The sequence below is a fragment of the Oreochromis niloticus genome, linkage group LG15, assembly GCF_001858045.2.
Source record: "Oreochromis niloticus isolate F11D_XX linkage group LG15, O_niloticus_UMD_NMBU, whole genome shotgun sequence".
Lineage (NCBI taxonomy): Eukaryota > Metazoa > Chordata > Actinopteri > Cichliformes > Cichlidae > Oreochromis > Oreochromis niloticus.
The window spans coordinates 33869996-33887896 of record NC_031980.2 but is presented as its reverse complement, the minus strand read 5'-3'; the positions used below and the strand labels follow the sequence as shown (position 1 = coordinate 33887896).

Below are 17901 nucleotides of genomic sequence, written 5' to 3'. Positions count from 1 at the left end.
GATGTAATCCCACAGTTTCAATGGAATTAGTATTAAATACTTTAACTGTTATAGCGGATGCATGGATGCATATCCAACAATGCGTTGATAATAAAGTGGCAAATCAGTGTGATTATCTGGCTTGCACTTGAGCATCTATAATAGAAAACTACAGCACAAACATCTGTTTTGGTGGAGCATCCACGTCTTTTTTGGATGCACGAGGTAAAATGAACAACAGCGGGAAAAAGATGTTTTTTCAATTTTATAAAAAGGATCCAAGCAGTAACTGCAAATGTGTCTTAATAAATGCAGCGCAAGATCCTTCTGTGCTATCCTTTTCCCATTTTATCAACTCATTCATCTTGATCTCTTTTTTTTATTGTAGTTATTGTATTATATTCTGGATTCATACACCGTCTCAGTTTATTTGAGAGCGTCATTCCTTGTTTCTGTGTTGCTTATATCTCAGCAATCATGAGATCCCTTGCTGATCATCTTGTGTATTTTCAGTCAGAACTGAATGAAATGGGCTGATTCCAAAAATACAGCCCCCCAGAGAGGGAGGGGAAGGGCAAGAAAGAGAAAGGGAGCGGGATCATCTCCAGATCCCAGCCTACGCTGCTGTGAAAGCTTCACATGCATCCGCCTCATTAGATTGAGGCGAGAGTACATCAAAAATATGCAGTCAAGTATGTGCGAGATGTGAGCTGTACAGCAGATCATCTGCTGTCAGGAGTCGCTGTCAAATGCTATCGCCCAACATTTACAGTGTCCTGATTCAGAGCTCAGAACAGCAGCACCATTTAATACCAGGTAAAAACCAGAGGCTGACAGACAATGAGTGTAATTCCCTCTGTATTCACTTAACAAGACATTTTTCCAGATGTCCTTGTTTAAAGTATTAAGTTGTAACAATGACTGAATGGAAGATTGTGAGTCTGCATGAGTAAAAGCTCAAATACTACCAAGCTAATGAAATATTAAAAGATAATGCCGACTTTTTCATGCTCAACGCTTTCTTTGTTCTTAAAATGATTAGGAGCATTACAGAATATAAACCAGAAACACAAAATGTTGAAAGATAACATAAAAAATCGTCTCCTAAGCAGCTCCAGAGGTGGTGTTCTGTGAGCTCAGCCTGACCTCTCACCTCCCCCTGTGGAGGATGAAGGCGGTGCGGGAAGTTAATATAAAGACATAGTGCATTTTTTTGTTCTTTGTTAGGATCCTTAATATGAATATATTGCTGACAGGAAACCCTGTAACCTGGATAGTTGCTACTGCTGCCTGCAGTTCTGTTCTGTGATAACACTGTGTACAGATGACCTTGCTGATAGCGGTCAGTCAAAGCAGGTGATTCATTGACCTCCGAGAGCATTGGCTGGAGGATGGGCAGCATAAAGCTGTCAGTGTGTGGATCACCACTCGCACACACACACAGGCTTTTATCCTAATTAAGATCCATTCTCTGTGCCAAGGAGACAGGAACGAGCCCTGCGTCTGTTTTGCTTGCAGACATAATTTAATGTTTTCAAATAGTCTCATTTGAAAACGCTTAATCATGGCTTCCTTAATCTGCACCAGGGAAAGAAGGGTTTGCAGTAGCTTTACTAACAACTGTGCATAACATACTTTATGTTCCCAGACGTGGATTTGTGAAAACACTTGATAGAAAGGTATGGACCAGAATTGCTCAAATTATTTGTACGCTATCCCCCCTGCAGTGGACTTGCCTGAGATAATGAACACACAGGCACACATGCTCACGTGCAGCCTCTCTCTTTGATGAGGCAGGCAGTGAGAAGGGTGTTCCCAGGGAGCTGGAAGCTGCAGAGATACACACTGGATGAATCGATCAGGTTACCGCTCATCCTGCAGTTGCTATAGCAACGCCGAGGTCTATCCACACATATCCATGTGATGTTATTGTCAAAGCATGGCAATGAAAACAAGTAGTTGTGCCAAAGTATTGCTAGACAATCTGTCCACAGAGGGAAAAATCCTCAGTGAAGACAGATTTAGAATAACACGCCCCAAACTTGATATTAGCTCATCTGAGTTTATCCTATTTTTTTTTATCGTATTATAGAATTTAAATGACTATTCATTAGAAAGGTAGAAAACTAATGCTCCAGAATGCTTTCAGCTTTTTTCCTCTCTTTACACCAGCGCTTTTAATAATATACTTGTTTACCTTCTCTTATATGAGCCTCAATGATGTGGCAAGGCAAGCAATTTAGAAACATGCTAATGTTTGCCAGCATTTTAATATCTAATATGAATTGATTCATACATTGTTATTTAAATGATTTGGCGGCATGTTGCAATTAAGCTCTTCTTGTCAGCTAATTCTGCTTCTTCTGCTCTATCATACAGACAGCATCCCGGCAGACTTGAAGGACCCTTTCTACACAGACCAGTATGAGCAGGAGCACCTGAAGCCTCCTGTGGCCAGCCTCCTGCTATCTGCAGACCTCTACTGCAGGGCTGGCAGCCTTATCCTAAAGAGCGACACTGCCAAGCCGCTGCTGGGTCACGATGCTGTCATCCAGGCGCTAGCTCAACGCGGTCTGTACGTCACCGACCAGGAGAGGCTGGTGACTGAGAGAGACCTGCGAAAGAGGCCTCTGCAAATGGTAGGGGAGCTGTGTGAAAGCTGATAAAACTGTACAGAGTAAAGATTCTTTCTTATGTGCATCAAGTTAATAATGTATTAGGCGTGCACCAAGCTGTTGGTGATAGTAGTACAGTGGTAGTAAACCTTTGCTTTGCTTTGTCAGTAACTCAGACATCTATCACGCATACAGTCTCCTTCCTCGTCTCATTATTTGATCTTGCTGTTGCTGAAACTTTACTTAAGCAGACATTCTGGTCTGTTGAGGTGCAGAAACGCATATTTTTATGCCTTCATGCACTCAAATACAAGATCACCCTGCAGCTTTCTCTCTCCTAGCTACATAGTATATTCAAATTTCATGGTTTCCATAGAATATGCTGTTCTTTTAAGATATTAGAATAAATAAATGTATTTTACTTATTAGCTTGATCAAGTATAAGTTTAATATTGTTTGCTAAGGTACTAAATTTATCCCCTTATTTTTAAACTCATGTGCAAACCTTTATTGCTTACTGATCAGGACATGTTTTTCCTCCCATTAATTGTAAAACATATTTCTCTATAGTAATTCAGGTAAACATGACAAACCACAATAGTTCTTATTCATGTTGATATATATACAATTTGGTTCATACTAAACTGTGATTAAACTACTTTGTGGAAATCACATAGTCTCTTAATGGACTATAACTGGACACCAACAGCTTCTACACATTATACACATTGCATTAGAATTACAATGCAAAACGACCACAGTGTAACAAGAGAATACAACAAGTTGGAGAGTGTGTCACTTACACATATCTCTCATACAGATTTTTGTCTTGAATTTGTCATTTATTAAGCTGATTCACACCTCAAGGCTTTTACTGCTCTGTGCGCGTTGCTATTTCCTACATGAAAGCATGCTGTAGGGTGGGATTTACTGTACACTGGCAGCTCCTCTCAGTCTGTCAGTGTCAGAGATGAGATGACTTTGCAGGAAGCCTACTGCGCGAGATTGAGGTATCCTCATTATTTTGGGGCAAAATCGCAATAGGAGGCTTTATTGCTTCAGCGAATTTGCAATTGAGACACAATTAGCACACAGTATGCCTGCAGTCTGCTTGTAGAGTCTTGCTGGTTTTAATTTCCCTCCAATGCTAATGTAAAAGTTATTTAAGTTTTGTTTGGGGTTACATTTAAAGCACTTAGTTTCAAGATTACAACAAGTGTTTCAGTGCAACAATTTCTCTCAGATTTAAATTTTGATGGGTTTTTAAAGGTAAGGGAAATGTTGCACTTGTGAGTGTTATTTGGCTAGTCTCTCTTAGCTCACTAATGCAAGGGTTCTTTATTTGATTGTAATTCACTGCGGTTCATGGCTGAATGTTGTACTAGAGGGTGTCAGCGTTTGTGTTTGTGTGACAGAGCAGGTTTTTGTGAATGTGAAAATGAGCTGTTAGAAGAGTGTGAAATTACTTTCCTTTGCCATTAATTTTTCATCCTTCACCTTTCCTTTTCCATGCTCTGTCCTGGCCTTTTTCTTCTGTTTTCATCATCTCTTCTTATCTCTCTTATCTTCTTTCTTTCTGCACTTTTTCCTTACTCCCTACTTACCTTCCTGACACTTTCAAATCCCCTCTCTTACTTTATTTCCAAAGCTTTCCCCTTTTTTAATCATTCCCATTAAATCCAATCACTTCCCTCTCTGTGTTCACCCATCTTTTTCCTTGCTTCTTATTCCTCCCACCTCCTGATTTCGCTTTATCCTTTTGTTTTGTTCTTGGCTCTTTGTCTGCACCACCATTGGTCTTTGTCTGTTAAGATTTCCAAGACTGGACATTAAATGAGACACGAAGATGTGATTTAAGTCATTTTCACCTTTTTCTCAGTTTTATAAATGTTACCCAACAAAGACAACGAACAATCTAAAGGTCCAGCGCAGACAGATTCTATTTAACTCACACAAAGTATACAAAATCTGTGCAGTGTCCGAATTACGTTGATGTGAGAATAAATAATAATCCACTGAACTGACAGCTAGTGCATCGTCTTCCTGAATACTCTGCTGGGGCAGCAACCTGACTCAAACCGAGCAAGTGTTTCCACTAGTGGAATGACTGCAGTTTGATAAGCACTACGAGACTGTATTAATATTGATCAGCTGGCTGCACACTGCAGCTCAAGAAGAGCTTTATTAATTATTAAGAGACTGTTTCAGTGTCTACCTTGGCTGTTAGGGGTCCGAAGTGAACTCATGTGATAGAGAAAAAGGCATTTCTTCTGGAAGAATCAGACAAGGTGGTTTCCTGTGTTGAGAGGTTTTAGTGAAAGAAAAACATCACTGCTTTTACTCCAGAAGCAGAGACCGAGCACCTGCCTGCAGCTGTATCTGTAAGCTGCTCGGGATAAGAGCACCAGCAGTGTCGTTAAATAATGCTTCGTGGCATTTTGGCTTAGCATCTTTTTTGACTCAGCAGTTTGCATGAAGAATAAGAATATTCAGAATAAGCAACTTTAGAGGATGTTGAAGGCAGCTTTAGTAGGTCAGGCAGCTACAGAATCAGATGCTGCTGACGTCTTGTCTGACACGTGTCAGTTGCGAGCACATTGCTGACATTTCGCTAGGTTGCCGACCCGACGTTGCTTTATAGTCTTATTTTTGTGTCCCTCTCGTTTCTGCCACTATTCTGCCCACTCAGCCTTCTCTCTTCTGCCATGTGACACATTTCTACACGTGAAGATGCAGAATCCAAATCGCAGTTTCCTCCCACTCGGTCGCCTACACACATTCTGTATCGCTGACTCTCCCCACCTGTAGTGCTCTCAAAGAATAAAGAGGGATGTGAAGGTGGGCAATACTGAAATATTGTTAGCGTTAAACATCGTCCCTCCCATGCAGCACTACAGTGAACACAATTACCTGCTGAGAAAAGCTTTAATTGCTAGGCTTGTGCTCATTTGTGGAAGTGCAGTGGCCTTCTTTGAGTGAGTCCTCTGGAATGATGGAGGATTTATTCGAAACACAAAGATGTGTGATGCAGCAGGAATATCATGTTTGTGTTGTTTCACTGTACATGTGGCATGTGACAAAAAAGGAAGTTTGAGACAATAATCAACAGATAATCCTTATCAAATATCAAGCAGTGTCTTCACTTGAAAAATTAACCCTGGAGAAAGTCACTCTGTTGCCATGGTGAAATTAAATTATATTGGCCGGGGTGAGAATGTAGCCAAAGGATAAACTCTGTGTTTGTACCTGTGTGTGTGTGTAACCTACGGAAGAGGATTAGAGCCAATAAAAGTCTATAATTTGGGGTTATGACTTTTTGAGTCATGTTATGAAGCTATGAATCTTAGACTTTTGAGATTAAAGTCAGAATAAGATTTGAATCAGATGTGTGAGATTTAAGTCAGACTTATAAGATTAAAATTAGACATATAAAATTAAAGTCATATTTATGAGATTAAAGTCAGATTTATAAAATTAAAGTCAGACTTATAAGATTTAAATCAGACTTATAAGATTTAAATCAGACTTATAAGATTAAAATCAGACATATAAGATAAAAGTCATATTTATGAGATTAAAATCAGATTTATGAGATTTAAGTCAGACTTGTGAGATTTAATACAGACTTATAAGATTAAAGTCAGATTTAAGAGATTGACTTCTGAATTTTGTGATGACATGCAGAACAGTGACAGCCTAGTTACAGTATAGTAATTGGAAACAATAGATTGCAGGAATATTTATGTTTCTTTAAATAATCTCACAACTGAACAGTGGATGTCATAACTATTTAATTTAATAAAGCAGCAGTAAATAGTTCATGATGCCGCTATGAGATTTTCATTATACATTAGATGATAATGCATTTATTCTGTGAACTGTATGCTCTGAATGCTGGTAGTCAGAAGCACCACGTCCTTTTTTCTGGGTTATTTACTGGCTTTATGTGTCTCTGTGACTGTATATAAGTAGAACCATAAAACTAAAACAGGGTTATAGTCACTATAGTCATATTCTTTCAGAGGTTTACCTTATTGGCAGCTGTGTTTGTTACATGTATGCGAACTGATTCAGGTTTGTTCTAGTTGAATCCAGGCTTTAAGCTGTCGTAATGTATTTTTAGGCGTCATTTCTAGTTGAACCTTAATTACATTCAACCTAGTTCTGGCCCTCTGTTTAGCTGCCTGCCAATTATATAGCACATTTATTGCACAAGTCAGACTTTCACAAAATATTCAAGCTTCTTAATTTGAGTCCAATTGGTCTGGAACAAACTGGACAAGGAATGTTATCTTACAACATGCTAGCTTTGAAACATCAAGAAACATAACTGTGTCATACCTGCATTACCCCTGCAGGACAGCAGTTCCCTCTAGCAGCTGATAATACAACTGTTTTTATTGCTGGTCTGTAATGATAGGACTTGTCCTACACCAATACTTTATTTATTTAAATAAAGCTGCTGCTGGTAATGTGATGAAAGGCCTGCACATGGACACCATATCAACCATTTTAAGTACATTTCCATCCCAGTTGGATTTTCGTCAACTCGGAGTGATGAAAAATGATTGCAACAGCCATATACACACTGTGTGTACCAAATATTAGTTTTACTGTGACAGACTGATTCATCAAGACATATATATACCATGGATGGATGGATGGATGGAGGAGCGTACACTTCCTCCTGTTATTCTCTCTCTCCTTTGCTGCCTCCATCACTCCTCCTATTGGGCAGGCACTCCGTTTCCATGGTTACACTCCAGTTGGCTGGGTGTTGCGTTTGTGTGTAGGTGGACGCAAGAGAGGGGGTGCTTATGCCTGCATATGTCGTTATTTGCGATATGAACTTGTATGTATGTGCAGCTGTGTGCTCTGTGTGTGTGTGTGTGTGTGTATGTGTGTGTGTGTGTGTGTGTGCGTGTAGTGGCTGTTATAGTAGGAGATAGACTCCGGGAGAGACGCTGAAATGCCAGATTGATAGAAGCACATGGCAACGCTATCACGCTGCTTCATGTGCAAAGAGGCACACACAGAAGGTGATTTACAGAAAATTATGTGCCAAGCATGTAACAACACACTTGTCAACATCAGACCGGCTTCCTCAGAACCTTTTTCTCCTCATATTGCAACTGATCTTGTGAACAAAGATGAGCTGAAGCAGCAGGGTTTAAGGGAAGCACATCCAAGTTGTTTCTGTCCTTGCTGACCTCAGTGGAGTCACAGGCAGGAAGTTATGCTTAATGCCAGTAGTGACTCCGGGCAGTACAGTATGGATGGATAAGCAGCAAACCACATTACACAATGTCATGCGATGGCCTGAGGACTGCGTCTTTCTATAGTAAAAAAAATGCTATTATGCTAGTGGAGATCTGGGGTAAAAATCTGCAAAGTCAAACATGCGGAGCAAGCCACAGTGTTTGGCTAGAAGAAATCCAGAATTCCCGATAACTGGTAAAATCAGTCAGTGCACTGCAGAAAATCTGCAGCAGTGTTTCCTGTTTTTGCTGATCCATTTAGCCTGTTAAATAGAGACGATCCACACATGAAGTTATGTCAGAACAGAGGGTGTTTTCAAAGATGATGGGAGGACTCGGAGTGCTTGCATTTCAACAGAGTAGGTCAACCCTGGATGGAAGCCATGGTACTGTCCCTCAGTCAAGTTCCAAGGGTAGCTTTGAGGTTTCTGAATAATTGCTAGCTTCGGGTTTGGAGCATATGGAAGGTATGCTGGTTAAATGCTGAATTCCCACAACTGATGCCAGCGTTCTCAGTTGGTGTTTTGTGCATTTTGTAAAGAAAAGGTAATTAAAGGCACAGAAAACTGGAAGGTTTTAAATGTTAGGTTTATAGCAATGATCTTCACAACAACATTTAATCTCTTAAACCTGCAATTCTGTGTCACACCAGAAACTTTTTCAGGGAAAATGCAACATTAACTTGTGACAGATCAGGCAGAATGACTGGAAAAAGGCTTAAAGTTAATTAAACTGTCATGTGTTTGTGTTGGTCAGGCCACCATTTTGGTCTTGACTGACACTGGTGTGAAAAAAAGTAAAGATATAAATATTCTATGCAGGATTAATTGTAATAACTTTGTTGATGAACTTTGCATTTTATTGGTTTTCTTTAGTGCCAATTAATTAATTTTTCATTTGAAGCCTCACTGTGAGGTTGTTAGATTGTTCTTGTCGAGTTAGTTCCTGTAGTGCTCTTTGTATAAAAGGTAATCTTCCTATGATTATCTAAAGCACCTGGTAACTGGGACTATAGCAAATCCTACTCATTCCAGCTCCTTCACAGTGGAATAAACTCTAAAAAATGATAAACTCTTAAACCTTGTTGGGGGTTTTTCTCCTATTTTCACTCCATGTAGTATAAAGTAAAGCTCTCTCGGTCCAGCTTTTTGCCTTTCCTTTGGTACTTGTGTTGACCTTCAAAAAGAGAGGTACAGCTGAGTGGTTTTCCATGTCCAGCTGAGTTGGCGTGAATTTACCTGAAGCTAGACAGTTTCAGTTTTTAGACATCTGCCCCAGCATCGGGACTCAGTGCCAGGTCAGGAGAGCTTTAATTCTTAAAGCAGACTGCTTTTCAATATTACATCACCCCTGAGTATGTGTGCTACCATGGCCATGTGGTCGCACAGGAGACCATTGTGCAGAAGTTTGGGAGGATCAGTGAAGCCTCGAACGGCCAGAAAAACAGACAGAGGCGGATCATTATCCATGATGACTCAGTGCAGTCCTACAAGCGTTTATTGTAAGCGAGTATTGTTTAGTCATTAACTCTATCCAGATCATTTTCCGTCGAAATAAACTCAGTCTATGGAAGCATCTTTCTCTGAATACCTGTGTCAGGCCTCAGCAAGCAGCTCAGAGCTCTGACATTGAGATTTCGGTTTATTTACAACAGATTGTGAGGTTGAAAAAATCATCACACACGCTGTCTTTTGTAGGTCACTGCGGTTCATATTTGCAATTCTTTTGTGCTATGTTAAATCAGGCTTCTGTGGTGGATTTCCATCTTTGCTATTTTCCCTTCTTTTTTTTTCAGCCATGAAGCCATATTAAGGATGAGCCGTGTTTGCCTTCTTTGTGTTTGCCCGGGTGGAAATACAGAAAGCCAGCGATACAGCAGCACAATAAAAACAGGATATTGACCGTGAAGCAGCATCTTCTCACCTCCTGAGAAATCTAAACAAGATTTATGGACACAATCAGCTTAGATGAGAAAGCAAAATAGTGTGTGTGTATGTGTGTTTGTGTCTGTAACCTGTTTATTCATTAAATCAGAATGACTTAGCATTTAACTATTTGTACAGTTTTCGTAATCGCCCTGAGATAAAGGTGATATCTTGGGGATAAATCGAATTAAGGGACAGAGAAACAGCCTTATGATTAAAAAGTCTCCATCAAAGGGCATGAATAAGTGACATTTCCCCCTCTTTCAGCCATTTAGATACCCTCCAGCAGGGCATTTGATCTCTGAATACCCCAGTGGAGCTACTTCTAGCCAGAGCTGCTGCAAGGTTTAATATGTGCAGATGCATGAATATGAGGTAGAGCATCGTTGAGGGGAAGCATATGTGCTCCACAAACCAAAAGGTTAGGAAACATGACATCACGGGATAAAACAGAGGAAACAAGCCTTACTTTAAACAACAGGGAGGTCTGCAGTTAATGAGGAAGGCTGACCCTTTCCTCTGGCAGCAACCTATCTGCCTCTTCTCCTCTTTCCTTACTCTTTCCTTTGCATCCATCCAGTCACCAAAGGCTTTCTCTCGTCTCCTAAATTTCATTTGACATTCACACATGGTCAGCTGATCCTTCACAGTTCATTTGTTTGACCGTTACACAGAGCAGCGACTCTCCCAAAGAAGTGGAACATCCCAAGCATGCATAAAGCTCGATGAAAGCTCGGACCTCTAAAGAGGCATTTTTAGCTTTTTTCAAATATAACGAGACAGTTACATTTGTTTTGTTTTTTTATTTTGGAACATGGAAACACAGAAGCTAATAGTCTAATCCTTTCAAAGTGCAAGTCGGGAAGTTTAGTGTAGCACAAATGCTGTGAAATGTTGCTCTGACAGTCAGCTTTTGTTTGGCTTCCTAACTCTTGACAGTTTCCCACTTGATTTCATGCAATTCACAGTACTAAAGCTTTTTATTTTAAGCTTTTTATTAATAATACTTCAAACACGTTGTTTAGGGATTTAGGTGAATATAACTGAATGCTTACTGACTCATCTGAGCTCACGTAAGCCGTTCTCCTACTTCAGCATCGTGCTTTACTGTCTAAATTTTGGGTCAACCATCTCCACGGCAACACAACAGAAAGTCGCCATCTTCAGTTCTCATGTCACGAATGTTTACACAAATAATCGAAACTGCATTTTTTCACATTTAAGCGCAGACAGAAGGTGTCATTTTCTAAAGTATGCTTGATTCCAGTTTCGCTAACAGCCGAATGAACGCGCATCCTACGCTAACCTCAATCACCCACACAGTAGCGTGTTTTCATTCAGTACAATTAGAGGCTTCAGGTCTGCAGTCGAGTAAACAACACTTACTCTCACTGTTGTCATTTTATCTCGTCAGACCACAGCCGATCCAAATCGATATTCTCACATTACTCAGCAGAGGGGGAGGAGGAGATGAGAGAGAGCAAAGGAGCCCTCAGAGGATTTATGCTGGTCCCTTGGCCTTTAAAATTGGTGTTGCCTGGAGTTGTTCGTTTTGTTGTGGAAATAAAGGGCAGATTTGGATATGTGTGCGCGCGATTTCTGTTGTTTGTATGTCTTTGTGATAATGTTTTACACTGTTTGGACAGGCTAAATGAAGGCCAACTGGAAGCATCTCGGCAGTGTATTATTAAATGGGTTCGCTTTGCCGCCTGGTTGCCAGATAGTGGAAATTAGGCACTGGAATAATGAGTCGGCACACAGGAAATTCATTTCAGAGATACAAATAATACATTTGTGTCATATGTATCGTCACTTAAATTTGTCCTGTGGGGGGGTTCTGGCTGTCTTTGCAGGTCATTTTTAGTACAAGTTACCAACCTTTGTTGACCGAGTCAGCAGTTTTTTTGCAAAAATGTCATTTGCAAAGTAGAAAATCATAGAAGATCATAGATCATATCATTTATTTACATGCAAAGATACATTAAAATATGCTCAGTGTGCAAACATGAGAGAATAGGATTCCCTTGCTTTGTGCTTGAGAAGTAATGTCATCACACAAATTATGCATTTTTTCTGGCTTTGGCTTGATATGGTTAATTAGCATAACTAATGGCGCGTTGTTCAAAAAGAAACTAGAAAAGTATTTTTTAAATATTTTTTAGTCATGATGAAAGAAAACAGGCTGGTCATTGATGCAGATGTTTGCTAACATCATAAAAACAAAACATTGTAGTAAGCAAAGGCTTTAGCTATTGTAGTTCTTAAGTATAGTCCCAAATTATTGTAAATACTTTATGTTGTGCAGTCTGGCTATGCAGAGAGCTCAGGCTTGAAAGGATGTGCAGCAGGTGAGGGAGGTTAAGAGATGGAAATCTGCTAATGAATATAGAGCGTGTGTTTAGAAGATGGAGGGAGTATTTTGAGGAGCTTGTGAATGAAGAAAATTAGAAGGAGGATGATGGATTGGGGAAAGTTAGTGACTCAGGAAGTCCAGAGGATTAGTAAGGAGGAAGTGAGAGCAGCTGTGAAAAAGAAAGAGTGGAAACACAGTTGGTCCAGATGACATACCTGTGGAGGTATGCAGATGTGAGGGCAGCAGATTTTTTTTTGCTTAACAAAATCTTGGGAAGTGAGAGAATGGCTGAGGAATAAAGAAGAAGTGTACTGGTACATGTTTTCAAGAACTAGGGGGATGTTTGGTAACAACAGAGGGATAAAGTCAATGAGCCATAACATGAAGCTGTGGGAAAAATTTGTTGAAGCTAGATTAAGAAGTGAGGTACCCATCAGTGAGCAGCTGTAGATGTGATGTTTGCTTTGAGAGTGTTGATGGAGAAGGATAGTGAGCGGATCTGAAGGAGTGGCACTGCGTCTTTGTGGATCTAGAGAAAGCGTACGATAGGGTGCCAAGACAGGAATTGTGGTACCCTTTTTGTTTGTGATGAGAAGGAGACAGGTGTAACAAGGAAGCTGTAAGGAGCAGGGGTAGTGAAGGTAGAGGAGTTTAAATACCTGGGGTCAACCGCTGAGAGCAAAGGATGGTGCCCTGAGTGGAAAAGAAAAGAGTGCAGACAGGCTGAAGTGGATGGAGACAAGTGTCAGGGGTGACTTGTGACAGAAGGATAGCAACAAGAGTGAAAGGGAAAGTTTACAAGAAGGTAGTGAGCCCTGCTATGATGCTTGGAGACAGTACCACTAAGAAAAAGACAGGAGGCTGAGCTGGAGGTGGCTGAGCGGAAGATACTAAGAGTGACCAGATGAGATGATGTCAATATTCAGAAGTTGTCTTCTTTAGTTCATTAAATAATGGTTTATTCTGCAGACTGTATTCTATTTCTATTTTTAGAGATATAACTAATAAAACCTACTGCTGGTTAATAATGATAAGAAATAAGGATGAAAAATGAGAAATATGGTTTCATCCAAACCATAGCTTAAAACTGATGGATGTATAAGAGAACTACTTGAAACCCACTCTTACATTAACATTGCACATTAAATTATTGTGTATATTTACATGTTTCCAAATAGAACAGGCTGCTGCTTAACACCTTGTTATAGTCATTGTTTCTTTTATAATTCATATTTGTTTTTGTTATAGAACGGAGCCGAATAAGCGAAAAAGTAGATATGCCAAAATGCAGCCAAGCGGTACAGTACAGAGTATGGTGGTTTTTTCTTCACAAGATTACAGTCTGATAATGCAAGTTGTCACCAAACATGGCTTTATCTAATTAAAAGCACACGCCCTGCTTTCAGCAATAACCATGAGCCAATCAACCGAGAACGGATGCCAGTAGTGTTGTCAGGAAGAAGTCTTCTTCAGGCCCATCACAGCCCAGCAGCCACTGTGAGCAAACTGGGTCTTGGACACATTTGTTTCCAGGGCAACAGCCACATGAGAAAATTTAACCACAGAAAAAGTTTCAGTTGTACAGTACTGAAGAAGCTAATGACGGCTTTTTCATTCTCTTTGCTCGCTACTTAAAGCATATGATCAAATAATACAAGGACTATTTTGTTATTTTATGGAAAAGAAACAAGCTGGACTGCTTTTGTTTTACTACAGTGAGCTAGCTGGGAGATTTTAATTTTCAGTCTTTAATCTTGTTACTGTTTTCCCTTTCAGAGCGCCCATCTGGCAATGATTGACACTCTGATGATGGCATACACAGTGGAGACTGTGAGCGTGGAGAAGGTGATGGCCTGTATTTGTCAGTATCCATCCTGCTACGCTGAGGTGGAAACACCTTATGACACTGAGGATGCAGTGACCACCTGGATCAACAAGGTCAGTTATGGTACACAATGTTTTCTTAAGACATGTTATAGAGAGATAGAAATGACTGTGTTTGTGCTTGGCATTTTGTACCTGGCAAAAAAAGAGTGTTTGGTCCACAAGACTAGTGTCTTAAGATTACAGGTGTTGTTGTATTGCTTTCTGTAAGCCATCCCATGAGTCGACGTATGATTAAACATTTTATTTTGTCACAAGAAATCCAAACCTGCAGAAGCATAGGTCATTCTGACATCAAGACAAAATTTCTCATCGGTCATATCTCAGCTGTGCAGCACAGGTCAATTTGTCCTCCTCACAGGCGAACCTCTATAAAAATCTTTTTTCTAAAGAACAAATAATATTTTGTAACATCAAGGATTGATCAAAAGTAATGCCCTTTGAGATTTTGCCATTTCATAAATGTCCCCTGTCATTGTGTTCAGTGTCTTTTTTAGAAGGAGCTCTTTCAAAAGTCTCACACAGGGGCGTTTCACCAACGTCGGTTTCATGAAGCTTGACCTCTGAAATTCACATTGCACAGTGAAGTTCAGCGAAAACACTGACCTAAATACCATGAAATGTGATCTAGATACACCATGTTGCCTTCGTGCCCTGAGGTTCTGCCATATGATGCATACAGGTGGATTTACTACAAATGAGAAAAAATCCCTGCACATTGTTGTGACTCAGTGTGCAGGTGAACCCTAAGACTTCACCTCCCCACCGCTCCTCGCTGGGCGCTGCTACCCCCCACTGGGGGTAGTTGTTGGTTCTGGGGTGCGTAGCTGGATGTTCTGGTGTGTTCTCTGTCAGGTACTGGGTGGTTCTTGGGCCCCTGGAGCCCTGGGACCCTGATCTTAGCTCACAGCCTCTAGGGCAGCCTCTAGTGGGGTGAGCTGCCTGTCGTTTCTGGTCCTTTGAGACTCCCACCCCTTGGCCGTGGGTATTCTATCTATGGCCTCCAACTTCTCCTGCTGGGATGGGCGGGCAGATATTGCTGAGATGTGTGGCCTCAGGTCTTCAGTACTCTTGGAGGCTGTGGCCTGCCCATTTCTCCTGGATCCATCTCTGAAAGCCTCTGGCTCCTGGGAGGGGTTATTGTAGCTTGTGACGAAGACACACACACCCCACAAGAAGATTTCTAATTCATGTACTTTTGCATTTTCTGATTTTTGTGTGTCCTAGGTGTTGTATGTTCGTTCTTTCTTACAGGTGAGGCAGTTGGCGATACATAGTGCATGTCTATTTGTACCCTATCCTGCTCATAGGGGGTCATATGATTGTTGGGTTTTTCTCTGTATTTATTAGTGTGCTATCTACTGTACAATATAAAGCGCCTTGAGGCGACTTTTGTTGTGATTTGGCGCTATATAAATAAAATTGAATTGAACTGAATTATTACACCTCCTCAATTTTTTCTCCTGCCTGTCTTGCCTTAGACATTATCATACTGTGTACTACATATAATGTAATAATTCAAAAAACACAAAAAGATATGAAGAAATAAACAGAAAATTTGTAGAGCTGTTTGTTATTATCCTGTTATTGTTTATAATCCTGATACCTATAGAAAATTCATTAAATTTAGCTCTATTGTGCCACAATGAAAACAAAGATTTTTACAGTCACATCTGCAGGAGATAAGTCAGTGTTCAGTCTGTGTGTTAGTTCAGGTACAAAGCATTCTTATATCAGCAAACTGACATTTAATATAGAGACTTAAACCATGTTACATTAGGCTATATATGAATGAACCTATGAAACATGCCCTACAAAAGTGTTACTTATGCTATCATAGCAAATCAGAATTTCTAAGCGTGTAAGTGGTTGTGGTCATCATCTGCAGACACATATGGCTGCTCCTCCATATAGTACTAAAGAATCTACAACAGTCTGTTTGCATTCCTCTAATAGAGACAAGGAGCTGCTGCCAGCTTTCAGCTACACACACACACATACACACACTTACAACAGCAAACAGGAGGTGTGGTCTTGGTGTCCCACTGATCTGACATATGGCTCTCTGTTGGGTTCCACTTGTGTTTTACTGATTTCACATTTTTAACTAATTTTTCAAATTATTTTTTGGATGCTAGATTTAAATAAAATCAATTCAGCTCCACTTAAATTCATTGTTAATAAAGTAAATTTAATATAAAACGTGTATAGTATAATCCACAGACTGGTGTCGTGGTTTACTGTAGAAATCACAACAAAGTTACAAAAATGGACCAGGACTGCTTTCTCCTTTGAATCAGCTCGTAATAAGAAATAAAAGATGGCCATGGGGTCACTGTTTTTGAATATTTTATATATGTTACTTTAATTACTGGCAGGACAATAATGTGGAAACTAAAATTTCAGTATTAAGGTTACCAATTTGAAAATAAACTATGGAAACTAACTTAAAATAACAAAACTAATTAGGCTGTTACGCTTTCTAAGAGAGCAATTTGAGTCATACACTGCTCCTTATAATTTGCTTATTGATGCTTTTTGTGGCTCGGGTCATTTTAAACTTCTTTGTGTTCTCTCTTTCAGGTAAATGAATATCTGAAAGAGATTGTGGCGCAGGAGCAAAGGAAGAAGGAAACGCAGGGCACTGAGACTGCTGGGAGTCCTCGGGTAGGTGTTTTTTTTCCCCTTCAGTTTCTCATCTTTAGTCCTTCACAAACTAGGCATAAAAACATAAATGTTTGTCGGACAGTAAACAGAAGCAAAGTAAAACTATTGGCTCTGCTTAACAGAATTATCGCCACATTCGCCTTTTGACTGACAGATATTTGTCACTTTAATGTCTGGGAACAGCTTCCTGGACAGAAGTTAAGCTGTTAAAATCCTGATGCCATCAAAGAAAATCTGACTCACAGATGTCTGAGCTTTAGATTACGCTCAATCTGTCTTAATTAAGTCACACAGAGAGAGGGAGAGATAAGACCAGGTTACTTCTTCAACACCATAATGAGTTTATCTGCTCTGACAACTCTGCATGCTTCAGTCACTTAATCTTTGCCTTTACCAGAACATCAGCACTCTCCAGTCTAATGAGGCAATCAGGGGTGACCCAAGTTCAGGGTCCAGCCCACAGTCCAAACCAGTTATATAACCGACTCTACTATCAGCAGTAATTTAGAATGCAATGAGACAGGCTGGTGTGTCTGTTTATTGTATTTAAGTAATCCATGTTGGATTCTGTAATTTGTCACTGCATTTGCAGTAAATAATTAAGTGATTCACTGAGTAATGCCTCTCATGGGTGGAAATGAATTAACTGAAATCTCATAAAGTCCTTCTTTAAATTCAAATACTTCATAAATCTCTTAAGCAGGTCTATACCAGTGCATATGTTCACAGATACAGTATACCTGCAACAGGACTACATAGTACTGAGAGTAAATAGCATATGTGATGTATTATTTAATACATAATGTGAGACAGAATAGGCTTTATTGACTGCATTTTGCCACTGATATGCATCACCTTGTGTGCTGTTTAGTCATCAATACTATTAAATATATAAATGGAAATGTAAATTATTTAATTAATTCAATTCAATTTTATGTGTATAGCTCCAAATCACAAGAACAGTCACTTCAAGTAATGAGTAGTAGAGAGAAAACCCCAATAATCAGACAACCCCCTATGAGCGATCACTTTGGCGACAGTGGGAAGGAAAAACACCCTTTTAACACTCCAACAGAACCAGGCTCAGGGAGGGGCGGCCATCTGCAATGTTTGTGGTGAGGGGAGGGTGACATGACAAGAGAGCCAGAGACAAACAAATTTCTGAAGTTTTATTTATACAGGTGTCATATAGTAGACGGCATACCCTATTACGTTATGAT

General features: G+C 39.9%; 1 protein-coding gene across 4 annotated transcripts in view; it reads left to right on the top strand.

The window, feature by feature from the left end:
• The window catches only part of camsap2a (calmodulin regulated spectrin-associated protein family, member 2a), a 41065-nt gene that overhangs the window by 1081 nt on the left and 22083 nt on the right, over positions 1–17901 (top strand). For all 4 annotated transcript variants that reach the window (XM_013273686.3, XM_005453964.4, XM_005453963.4 and 1 more), the window contains exons 2-4: positions 2359–2618; positions 13907–14068; positions 16598–16681. In XM_013273686.3, the coding sequence (XP_013129140.1) occupies positions 2359–2618; positions 13907–14068; positions 16598–16681 (506 nt within the window). The remainder of the gene's footprint in view (positions 1–2358; positions 2619–13906; positions 14069–16597; positions 16682–17901) is intronic.